This window comes from Aphelocoma coerulescens (genome assembly GCF_041296385.1).
Source record: "Aphelocoma coerulescens isolate FSJ_1873_10779 chromosome Z unlocalized genomic scaffold, UR_Acoe_1.0 ChrZ, whole genome shotgun sequence".
Taxonomy (NCBI): domain Eukaryota; kingdom Metazoa; phylum Chordata; class Aves; order Passeriformes; family Corvidae; genus Aphelocoma; species Aphelocoma coerulescens.
In genome coordinates, this window is record NW_027184085.1 from 57,278,861 (window position 1) to 57,291,449 (window position 12,589).

A 12,589-nucleotide genomic window follows, 5' to 3' on the forward strand; every position below is an offset into this window, starting at 1 on the left:
CTTCTCTTTGCAAAGGATGCGTTTATCCAGTTTATACCCAGGTAATTCTGATTAATACTAAAATGTGTAATTTTTTATAAAAGCTTAGATACATGACACACATTAAGCAAAATTAATTTTAAAAAGAGAGCCTAAAAATGCATTCAAATACTGTAACGGCTTTAAAAAGCTGTAGTTTGGAGAATTACAGATTTAAATATGCCAGCTTCTGACAACTTTGGATACTACTACGCTTCAAAGAGCAAAAAAAAATTGCATTCAATAAGTACAAAAGTTATCATTCTGTTCTCTGGTAACCATTTTACTGCGCTCAGAATTTTTTTCTTGGAATAAAATCAATATGTTATTTTTCAAAAAAAATGAAAGTGGTGCTGAAGTACTGAACACAAGCAATGCTCGGTTCAGTGAGTACATTGACATGAGCAGAGCACGCCTGCCTTTGATGTAGCAGTTATGTCTTCTGCCAGCACTTTTGTCTGCACTGGCACAATGAATTAAGATGGTGACCTCACTATAACAGAGTTTTGCAGGCAGAAGGAACAGGGACAAAGTGACAGAAGTGTTGGCCTTCATAGGCTGTACTTTCAAAAATCCACTGCTGGGCTGAATGCACTCCCAGCTCAGAAAAACTCATTTCCTTGGAATAACCAATATTGTACCTTCTTGAGCTTCACAGTATCCATGTGAATCAAAATCTTACCAGATTGTAATTTTTCACTACAGTTAAGAACAGCTAAACTGTTTACAGAAATGTACAGATGAGAATGATGTTCTGACAGCCATCAAAAGCAGTTCTAATATTTTTTATTAAACACCTAGTTATATGGGGGATTTTAGCTCCACATCTTTCTTTTTGGGCTCAAAGAAAGGAAATCTACTTACTCAGAAGAAAATTTTCCTGTTGGAAAAATTACGCTGTTGTCATTAATCACATGCATCATTGATAAGGTATCTAGGTTTACTGACACGTAGAATCCACTTTTTGGAGAGACCCTAATCCTACAGTCTCTGACTGCATGATGGCTCGCTATAGGAACACAGACCATCTAAAGAAACTCAGAGAGCAGATCTAATGTAATAGTTTTCAGGTTTCGTGGTAATTTATATTTTGAGCTTTTCCAAGTTGTGCAAGTCACATTTTTCAAAACAAAAACGCTGAGGAATAAATTTTGCTCTCTAAGCTAGACAATCTCTTAAATGATTTTGCTCTTTGGTGATGTCTTTTCCCATCTTAAAAATTTCTTACTTTTGCAGCTGATACTTTTCTGTGTGAAAATACATCATGTATGGGACCAGTTCAAAACTCATGTTCTGCTATAAGGCCTACTGAACCCCACCAAAGCTCATGCTTTGTGCAGGGGACGTAAAACCCTTAATGTGTACAAAGCATGTTAAGAGAATAGAAAAATCCATACCCTTTCATCTGGAATAGCTACTGACAGACAACTGTACATTTAGATTGATTCTTTTTAGATTTTCATTTAACAAAATTGACATAGCTTTATTTGTCTTTCACTATTCCTCTGCTATAACAATATATTTTCCAAATTCTTACTCCTAAGTATACCTAAGCCTTATAAATTTATTTTCTACATCTTAAATTATTAACTCTTTGAATTATTAGAATCTTGAAAAATCCAATCATTATTATCCAATGCATTTTTAAATTATTTCCATTATGATGAATAGGTTTTTAGTGTGGCCTCTTTGGAAGTGAATTTGCTCTTTTCAAGGGGCATATGGAATTCTAGTGCAATTCTTAAAAGAGAAATTCCTTGTGAGCTCCCAAATACTAGTAACTCTATCAGTGAAACACTCTCATCCCAGAGAGACAAAACAGCACAGCACAGTAATTCTTTTCCCTTAGAAAGAACTAGAAAACCACCAGTTGAAAGGAGAGGCTGGCATGTGGTTGAAAGTGCTTTTTTTCCTGTTGAGGACTAAGGAGTAGAAAACCAACATGATCATGGAATTACAGAATGGTCTGTGTTGAAAGGGGCCTTAAAGACCAGCTTGTTTCCATCTCCCTGCTATGGACAGGGACACCTTCCACTCAAGGCCCCATCCTATTTGGCCTTGATTATTCCCAGGATGGGGCATCAACAGCTTCTCTGGGAAAATTTCCAGTCTGTCTCACCACCCTCACACCAAAAAATTTCTTATGTCCAATCTAAGTTTACCCTCTTTAGGTTTAAAGCCATTTTCCCTTGTTCTATCACTAAATGTCCTCACAAAAAGTCTCTGTCTAGCTTTCTTGCAGGCCTCTGTGGGTACTGGGAGACTCATATATGATCTTCTACAGCGGGCAGTTTTTTGTTCTCTCAGTCCCTGCCTTTGGCTTCTGTGACATGGTGGTGTGACTGGAATACTTGCCAGTGAATTTATTGACTAGCTCAGTCAATAAATGCCCCGGGTCACCAGGCCTTCTGCTTCCTTTTAGAGAGGGTCCACGTTTTCCCTAGTCTTCCTTTTATCACCAATGTAACAACAGAAGCTTTTGTTGTCCTAGATGTCCCTGCCCACATTTAATCCTATCAGGGCTTTAGCTCTCCTAAAGAGATCTCTGACTGCTTAGAGAATCTGTCTGTATATCTCCCAGACTACCTGTCTGTGCTTCCATCCTTGATGGGCTTCCTTTTTGCCTTTGAATTCATCCAGGAATTCCCCATTCATCCATGCAGGCCTCCTGGTGATTTTGCCTGACTTCCTCTTTGCTCCTGAGCTTGGAAGACGTGATGGATCTCATGGTCTCGAAGAGTGGAACACAGGGCTCCCTTGAACCTAGGACAGCTTTCGACATTGTTATAGCAGAGAGGCTGCCCAACACAACCTCTGCATGGAACTCCAAAAGCAGGGCAGGTTGAAGTGGGGCCAGCATCAGCTTTCAGGACCAGGCCTTTGTACAATGCACATCTTTAAGAGCACAGCTGCAGTCAGAGGAGTTAGGTCACAGTTGTGCTCATAGGATGGTATTTTTGAGGAATGCCTTCTTCTAGCAAGTTGAATTAAGACTGGAGAACAAAGTGACGCTTCAGGATACTGCTAACTTGCACACAGAAACATCCCTGGCAGAGCCATGGGTGGCTACCTTCACTGCCTCTGAGCTCCACATCCCCTGCTGCCTCGGTGTTCCCCTTAGGCAGCACAGCTGCTCTTCCAAGCACCTCGGGCACCATGCAGCAGCAGGGATGGCAGAGACCTGCTGGGAGTTCTGCAATCATCTGTTACAAATGTTTGTGCAGAAACTAGCAAAAGCAGAAAGCCAGCACACTTGGAGCATCTGCAAGCTTCTCAAGCTGACAGGGAGAGCTGCTGCTCTGTACACCCATTATTGTTATTAGCTCTGAGTCCTGGATACTTGCAAACCTTTATGAAAAGGTTATGCACAAACCAGCATTAAATTCAGCATGAAGTTTATTTTAACTGAGCAATACTCAATAAACAGAAATAGACAATTCTTGTTCGACACACATACTTTTTCTAAGTCTGTTTTGGAGAGATTCAAATCAATTAGTGGACTTGGGGAGAGCATCAAGATCAAAGACACAGAACCTATAAAGAAAATATGAGTAGAAAATGGACTAAGCCATGATCTTAGAGAAAAAGATCTATTAATTTGGTAACTTCAACTTCCTGTTAAGAAAAACAAAACAAAACAAAACTTACTATTTAATATTGAGGTGATACAGCAAAACATGAGTAAAATAGTATCTTTTGAGTAAACAAGAATTGTGAGTGCCAGATCACACCCATAATCTATCATCCATGAACACATTTATGGAGTGTGCTTTCCCTCAGATTATCAACTTGAATACCTGGAAATCAATGAGAATATATATCACACAGATGTACAGGTTGTACATGAAAATATGCCACACAAAACTCTTGAGAACTGAAAACTTCTGCCTTCCCTCAACACCAATGTATCCTTAATCTGGTGATCATAGTGAGGTGGAACAGCGATGTCATTAAAAAAGACTGTGTCATTATCAGAAAAGTGGTTATGGTTAAAAAAACCCCAAACCAACTTCTCTAAAAATTGTTCACTATAACAAAGAGTTTTGGTTAGACCCTTTCTTTAGCCTTCCAATAGGATTTTTGGGAATTTCTGCAGCAGAAGGGAGGAAATAACTAAAAAACGAAATTTAAGAAAAATTCAACAAAACAAACAGAAAAACCTCAAAAAAATAGACTTTCAACTCTTGCTTACAGAAATATTTTCTCAAACAGCTTCCGTCTGGTCAAGGCTTGAAAAAGTCTCAAAGACTCAGAAGGTCCCAGAATTCAAGATTTTATGGATTTAAATTTCCACCTCCCACACCCACTTCAACCCCAATTACCATTAACTTCAAAGAGAAGCCCTAGAAAATGTAACAAGCTAAAAAAAAATTCAGGGGAAAGGGAGAAGTAAAATACAAGTAAACCAGTAATTAATTAAAAGTCAATTTAAATTAAAATCTTAAAATAAAACAAGAAACCCAGGAGATTATTTTAATAATTTCTCCTATTTGACATTCATAGTATTTTAAAATTATTTTTGTTTATTAAGTGATCTGTCCATTCAATAGGATCATTTATTTCTTACTACTTCATGGAATTATGTCTATTATGGCCTGTTTTATGTCTGCTCTCATTTAGATGTTCTCTTAATCTCAGTTGTTGTATTATCTTTGTTTGGATTTCTCAAGCTTCGAGTAGTCTGCTTTTCTCAAATTTCAGAGCATGAATTGGACTCCTGTATGGATTCAAAGGTGTTTTCCCTGCACAGCATATCTGAAAAACAAATACTAAACCAGAACAGATAGACTAAAGTCCATTTCCTAGAGATGACAGGCCCTCCTGCTTCAGTCACATCAAAGATGCAGTGACCGGTGTGCTCACAAATTGCTGACAACAAATGAAGAGCTGTTTATCAGCTGGAGAGGTGCTGCAGATGTCATTGAGAAAATAAAAACCAGAGAGTTGCATCCAGTACTTTGGGCTGGTATTCCTTCACAAATCATACCTTACTTTCATGTCTCCTGGAAATTTTGTACAACATTTCAAAAATTTTTCATCTAGAGATACACAGTATGTTTAAGAAACCAAAGGCAACATTTTCTAGATACTGTATCGCAAAATAACTGGTACCTGCTAAAAGACAAAAAGTTGCCTGTGATGTAAGCTCAAACTGTAATGATTTCTAAGCAGGGATATGAGAACCCTGGTCCCAGGGCAGTAACTGTTATTTATGATAATTTCAAACATAGAATGAATTGCAATGACCTTAAACATAGCAAGATGATTTCCTACTATACTCTAGGGTATTCTGAGCTGACAGTGCTCCACACTTTCCTGTGGAAGCTACTAGTTAGGTAGGCACAGGAGAGACTGAGAGGTGAGACATCATGAATCAGCCCCCTACTAATGAGGATGTTCGCTTTAAGAGTGAAGACCTGAAATCCAGTCTGTGTTTCAGAGAATATTTGACAGAAACTGCTTAAGAGAAAATAAATAAAAATAAATAAAAGTAAATAAAATTAATTTTAAAAACTGAATATCTAACCTCTGAAATTAAAGATCTAATGGTAAGACAAACTTATTTTCTTTCTCTGACAAAATGAGTATTTAACTGTCACCCAGAGTGCAGAATAGTACCATTAAAAAAGACTCTTCTTCATTAACTATTATCTGCAACTTGCTTCTTCATAAAGGGAGAGGGGTTCAAGTAAAGGATGAAATCTAGGTGTCACACCTGATTGGATCAATCACTGAAAAAGTATGTGGAACACCTCACAATGTGCCTTTTCTAGTCTCTAGGCTCTTCCAGACTGGTGCACCATTTTATGCTTTACAATATGCTTAGGGTGTTTTAACACTGTAAACATGAAAGTCCATGATATTTAGGAGCAGATGTTTCAGGACCAGTATTCTACACTGTGACACTTAAATGGCCAGTTGAGTCCTACAGCTTCCTTAGCAAGGCATATGCTTCTGCTAAAGCCAGCCTAAAATCCTGAAAATGTTGAAAGGGCTTGTTTTCTTTCACAATATTATAAATTCTTTAATTTCTATGGAGATTTGCTTAGAATCTAGTTAGCCCCTAGCATGTTTGACATTTCTTCTGGAAAAATGGACTTATTCTCTAATATCTCCATACCCACAGAATCACACAAGCATATGTGTACATGTAGATAGTACACAAAGTACACAAAGAGACACAGAAATGCACACAAACACATGCACAGACTCACTCTTTGCTATTTTTTGGTAGTGTTTTGTTAACTGTAATTCACAATTAAATGCTGCTTTTAGAACAACCTTCCAGGGATTCAGCTGTTCTGCTCAAACCTTCACAGCGGAAGAAGAGACAAAACACGGGCAGCCTTTTTTATTGAATTAATTTGATTTTTCTCTTTTGTCCTGCCAGCTATCAAAATTGTCAAATAAACCAGCTTTGATTCATAAATAATGGTTCCATTATATTTACTGTGCCACCGGTCAGAGTACCTGAAATTTTAATTCACTTGTTCAGCTAAATTTCATCCTCAGTTCACAGCCATAAAATTCTGTATTGACAAACTTTCAAACCAACTTTGACTCTGAGGTATCTAGTCAACATTTTTCTTCTGTGTGGATATTAGTTTATTGAATAAGTGGCATCTGTTTTCCTCCACATCACTGGTGGAGTAGGTATTTCCTTTTGACAGCTTTGTACGATTTATGGGTTTGCATGCTATGAAGAAAAATAGTACTAAGCAAAAAATTCCAATTCATTACCTCTTAGTACTTAATTAAGTTCATACGCATTGCACACTATAGCTGAACCCTGAAATGACTGTGACAGCCACTGAGCAGCAAGTTAGATTATGTTTGGAAGACAGAGAGACTTTTAATTTTCTTGACCTCATTTTTTCCATCTATGATATTCATAAATTTTCATTCTATTTTGTTGCTTCCATCAGATGTACCAAACCATTCTAAAAACAAGATTATATCCTTAGCTATTTCCTTTTATCTGCACATTTATGCACCGAATGTTTTTACAAATAGTGAAGGCAAGCAATAGTTTTTATCAGCTTACTTCACGCATCTGCAGATGAATTATGTCATACAGGCTCCCCATAATAATGGTTTGGGTTTGAAAATAATAACAGCTTGATAAAAGAAGAAAGCAGTGGATCTGGCTATCAGTAGATACAGAAAAAAAAGAGAGCCTGGGCTTTACCTGTCGGGGTTCTGCGTACACACATGCATCTGTAAGAGGATCCGCTGGGTGAAAGTCTTAAAGCATTGCCCACATTTCCAAAGATGCCAGTCACTGAACTCAGAATTTAGTTGGCTTGTTGAAGTTGGGCTTGCAAGAACTCGTTGGTTTTTGACACTGATCTGGTTAAATCCTGACTCGATGGACCCAGACTTATCCAGGAGAGAAAAATTTCTGCTACACGGAGTCTGTGGAAATACTACGGATCGCTGTGGAGTGGCAGGGGATAGTTTGCTACTTTTATTAAATGGCTGTAGGGTGTCTTGTCTGGACATGGCCTCCATTACAGTCGAAGGGACATTCACTGGGAGAAAACAAGAAAAGTAAATAAGATCCTTTTTATGCCTTTTTAAAGCTAGTACAATTTTGGGAGACACCAAAAAAAATCAACATCCATTTTCTTGACACTACAATGAAACAATTTTATTTTAACAATGTACAGAAAAAAAAGGGGGGTGGGGGAGAAAAGAAGGACTTGAGTGAGACAGTGATCTGAATGGATGGTGCTGATTCTGTGACACTGAAATGAAAATTCATGCAAGGGAGTGTCTGAGCCTGAAAGAACCCAGAGAAGCCTGACTGTGATATACACTTATTACACTATGGGTTTGTCATCTGAAAGAAAAAGCTGCACCACTTGTGATACCCTGACTCTGCATGTTGCAGTCAGCATGTCTGACTGCTATATCCCAGACAAGCATGAATTTTGAGAGCATGGAGAAAAAATCCCTGCTTGGACACTCCTCAAGATACAAGGGGGCTTAAATATCTACTGCAGCAATAGTTCCCTTATCCTACAAAAGGGTAGCCTCTAAGGATATTATACTATTACATCTCACAAATAGTCACACTGCCAAGGCAGTTAAGAAGCCAGGGACTTCACCATGCCTCTAATGCCTGAGTTTAATAGCAGGTAGGTCACCATGAAACACTGCAAAGTATAGGCAGAGAGGCCTTTGTGCATCAGTTTCCCACCTATAAAACAGGCATAAAAATTTTTTCAGGTCCCATGAAAATTGTTTCTAGTCATATGATCATCAATTAACTCCAGCTTCTGAGGCACTCAGATATTTCAGCAACAAATGCAATATGCTTTTCACAAAGAAGTGATTTAGTGCTGAATTTGAATGTTTCATGATAAGAAAAGCAGGAGGTCAAGCAAGTAGAAGAAATTGAACAACTGCCTCACACCTTGAGAACCGTGTAGATCATACAGTGAATAAGGCAAGGGTCCTGTGGAAAAATAGAGTCGACTGACAAAAACTTGCACCACAATGCAAAAATAAATATAATTTAGGCCATCTGGACCAAGTAACTTCTGATGCTTTCTAATTTTGGCCCACTCAGACTCATGAGATACTATTTTAATGGAGTTTTTTTAATTAAATATGTTATATATAAGTAAGTCTATGTATACAAATTTAGTTACTGTCACAAACTGTTTATGTCTACAAATAGGTACATAGCCTGTACTAAACTCTTGATTAGAAAGTAAAATTCTGTTTTGGTAAATCATGACATTTCTAAGAGCAAACATGAGAATTAAAGTTGTAGGCTGGCATCAGCAACATTATTTAATATACAAAAAAAAGCAGCAAATTAATATTTGGTAATATCTTAAATCCTGCCAGATGTTTTAGAGTTATATTCTAATATCTATGATCAATCACAATTATTCAAATATTATATTATTACAAGATATTTAGTTTATGTCCGTTGAGGGCCTTCCTAATCTATTCTTTTTTGTAGTATCTGAGAACATAATTTCTAAGTAGAGTTACATCCATAGAGCTCTCTATCACAAGTTTCCAGACATAAAATATGTCTTCTATGTCTCTTCAGTACCAGGAGCAATTTGTATACTATCATTTTGCCCCAATATGCTCAGAAGAAGGGGATCACTTTTTTTCTTTTTTCTCTTCTTTAAGTTGTACTCATAAAAGTCCATAGAAGCAATGAGATTAGGGTAATAAAGACCTAAGGAATGTAGGCAGAACTTGTGCTGGTGACAGCACCCCTGTGCAGAAGATAAGCAGAAGGTACACTCTGGGAGTTTAAGTGGGACTTAAGTCCTATACCAGTCTGCAGCTGGCTCCATGGTTAGAGATTAATTTCATCTACTCATGTCAGTGTCTCTCTGGATGAAACTCTGGTCTGTCTCACAGCAAAACAGCAAGTGACAATATTTACAGATTTTAGCCATAATGCTCTGTTTTTCAAATAAAATTTTTGTAGTCTTCAGCTCCTGAAAAAAGAAAATATTTCTATATCGTACACTGCAGAGCATGACTTTCATCAGCAAATATTTCTGCCAGTAACTAAATGTCTTTTAAACTTTTCTCAAGCCCAACAGATTTGAAAACTCAAGATGGGAAAGGATGTTTATTTTTGACAGTTTAATCCCTGCTATCTTGCTGTTTAATTGCTTCATGATTCAGTATTTGAGTTGCTACAAGACGCTAGTTCATCCTAGCAGTTCATCCTGTTTAAGTGTCCGAGCACAGGACCAAAACCATACATTTTATATTTATTAAGTGTGGGCGGTCACAGGGTTACCTTAAATCAAAGTCAATGAGTCCATTATTGTTTTCTTCCACCACATAGATACATACAGTTACCAAAATGCATGCAAGTTCTAAACAATTCTCACACACAAGCAGTAAAACTGAAGGGTGCACCTGAATCACCTATTTCCATCACAGACAAAAGTATCCAGCACTAGGTTGCTTTTGTATCATAAGTTGCATGCTTAGTTTTGTGAGGATTCCTAGCAAAATAAAAGTAAAATATTGAAAACAGGTAAAAGAATGGGTGAAAATGAGGATGGTCAGGATGGAACAGAGGTTTATTGTCATTTCAAGGTATTTACATTCAGTTGGTATTTTAAAAAGCTGGTTCTTATGTTGAACCACAAGGATCTAAACTCTTAAATCAGCCAGCCAAAGCTTTTCTCAACATGATCAGAGGTAATAGAAAAAAGAATCACTAACAGAGGGCCTGTGGGCTTGCAATGCATTACTGTTTTGGCAACACAGTGTTTTGTGATAGGTCTGGCAACAACAGGGAGAACCAAACAAACAGTTTGCAATAGATTAATTAATCACTTATATAGAAAAGTGATTCTAGCCATACCATGATTTTGCCCAGTTTAAACATATCAGCTTACCTTGAATATACTACCACTTCCATTAAATGCTGTAGAATCAGAGAATCATAGAAGGTTTTTAGTCAGAAGGGACCTTTAAAGACCCTCTAGTTCCAACTCCCCTGCCACGGAGAGGAGGCTGCTCAAAGCTTCATCAAGACTGGTCTTGAACTTCCAGGGACAGAGCACCCTCTAAAACACTCTATGGATATAGCTGACTAGGCATGAAAGAGGAATTATGACTTACAGAGGTAGAAATACAAGGAAGAACTTACAATTCTCATCTTGTGCAATGCACTGGAGAGGGATTCCAAAGAAAGATGTGTAGCTGTCATTGTACCACACCAACAGCTCAGTGCCCCTGGGGATATCTACACAAGCCCGGTAGAATATATTTGACCTAATCAAGAGAAAAAGAAAATATTGTATAATTTAGGAATAGAGCATTCTCCTCTTATATTACATGGTATTACAGTAGAAATTCATAGTTTTGGAAGCATTTCTGCAGATAACTAAATGAATAACCTACTGACTGTTTTAAAACCAAATCTGTCATTAGAGAAGGACTTTGTTCCTGTAGCATAGGCTAACAACAACATTACAGGCAAGTTTGCACCTAATATGTATTAAACACTAAGGTTTTAGAAGAACTGAGATTTTATGAAAATAGAGGTATTTTATGACAACATCTGTGTCAGGAGGATTTTAGAATGGTAGATTTTGCTTACACATTATAAACATCTGAGTGGTGAGCACAGATCAGCAAGTTCAGCCATTTAAACAGCCTTGCATTTGTCATCTAAGCTAATGTTAACATATTTGAGGGTAAATAGAAAACAGCTCTTTTATGTGAAAAAGTTCATTTAGCAAGACCATTGGAGTAGTGTGAAGTGACCTTTCATGACAGTAATATACCATCAAAAGAGAGATCTTGGATTCTTGAGAACAGACTTTGACTTAGGGGAAATAAAAAATTGGGGTTAATCAGATCATGAAGCCATTAAATCTTCCCCTGTATGGACCATGAGGGCAGTGCCAATGATCCTTTAGTATGTATAAATTAGTATTACCACAGTGATATCACATTGTTCCTGTGAGAAAAGACTGGGTATTTCTAGACCACTAAAGTGGGAACTGAGGGAGGAAAAAGGGAAAAATCCTAACGCCTTTAGCATAAAAACAAGAGCCTTATACTGATCTTGCACTGATGCAAATAGCTTCAGAGTGATACTTCTGCAGTTAACAGATTTACATGGCAGCAAAGACTGTGTAAGATTAGAATCAGGCACAAGATAAAAGACAAATGTTATCAGTTTGCAGTGGCTTTCCCCTTGTGCTTCACATGGAACAGTAAAACACACTCCTGTGAGATAGATAGAAATTCAATATACACAAGAAGAACAGTCCACTCTTGCTGAAGGATTACATACCAAAATGATACAGTCAAAGTACCAAGAAATGACCATTTTTTATAACAGCTTATGTTAGGCAGAAAAATATCTATAGACCAAAAAAAAAAAAAAAGAAAAAAAGTTAGGCCTCAACCAGTTTTCTGAGTGAAGAATTGCTACAAACATTATTCTGAAGTTCAAGATAAAAGTGTTTAGGGTTGGTAGGCCTTAAATTTAGACTTTCTATAAAGAATTGGCTGTAGCAATGCAATTTGTTCCTTGTATAACACTGCAGACATAAGGAGAATCTTCTACCACATTTTTCATGGCAGTGAGATATGCACTTGTCAACATATTTTGTCACCGCAAAGTGGCTCTTGGCAACAGGATCATAAAGATCAATAAAAAAGTGCAGATTCTCAATATTTTACTAGCAGCTGCAAAAATTTCATTTATCTTGTTATTTTCCTCGCTTACTGCCACCCTGTCTCAGGAGGGCACTGCTAGCTAAGCAGAACGGTTTTCTTAGCCTTCTATGAATATCTGACAAAAACTCTCCCCTTTTTGTCTCCCCTTCATCTTCCCTCCTCCTCCTTCTCCTCCTCTTCTTCTCTCTCTTTCTTCCCAGAGCTATGGATTTAGTTAGTTCTTTCCACTGTTACATAAAAATGAAAATTGGAGCCACACTATAAATTACCAGCATCTCTTAACTTGAGAAAAATTGAGTCTACTTTGTACTTCACCCTTGTAACATTTCATCTCTCAGTTTGGCTTCCCTTAACATAAACACAGCAGCCCAGCAAATGA

The 12,589-nt window shown here is 37.4% G+C and overlaps 1 protein-coding gene across 1 annotated transcript in view; it reads right to left on the reverse strand.

Annotated features, from left to right (window-relative positions):
* PRDM6 (PR/SET domain 6) overlaps positions 1-12,589 on the reverse strand; it is a 75,062-nt gene that overhangs the window by 10,719 nt on the left and 51,754 nt on the right. The window contains exons 5-6 of the mRNA XM_069001197.1: positions 10,667-10,791; positions 7,208-7,550 (exon numbers count right to left, since the gene is read on the reverse strand). Coding sequence (XP_068857298.1) covers positions 7,208-7,550; positions 10,667-10,791 — 468 coding nt within the window. The remainder of the gene's footprint in view (positions 1-7,207; positions 7,551-10,666; positions 10,792-12,589) is intronic.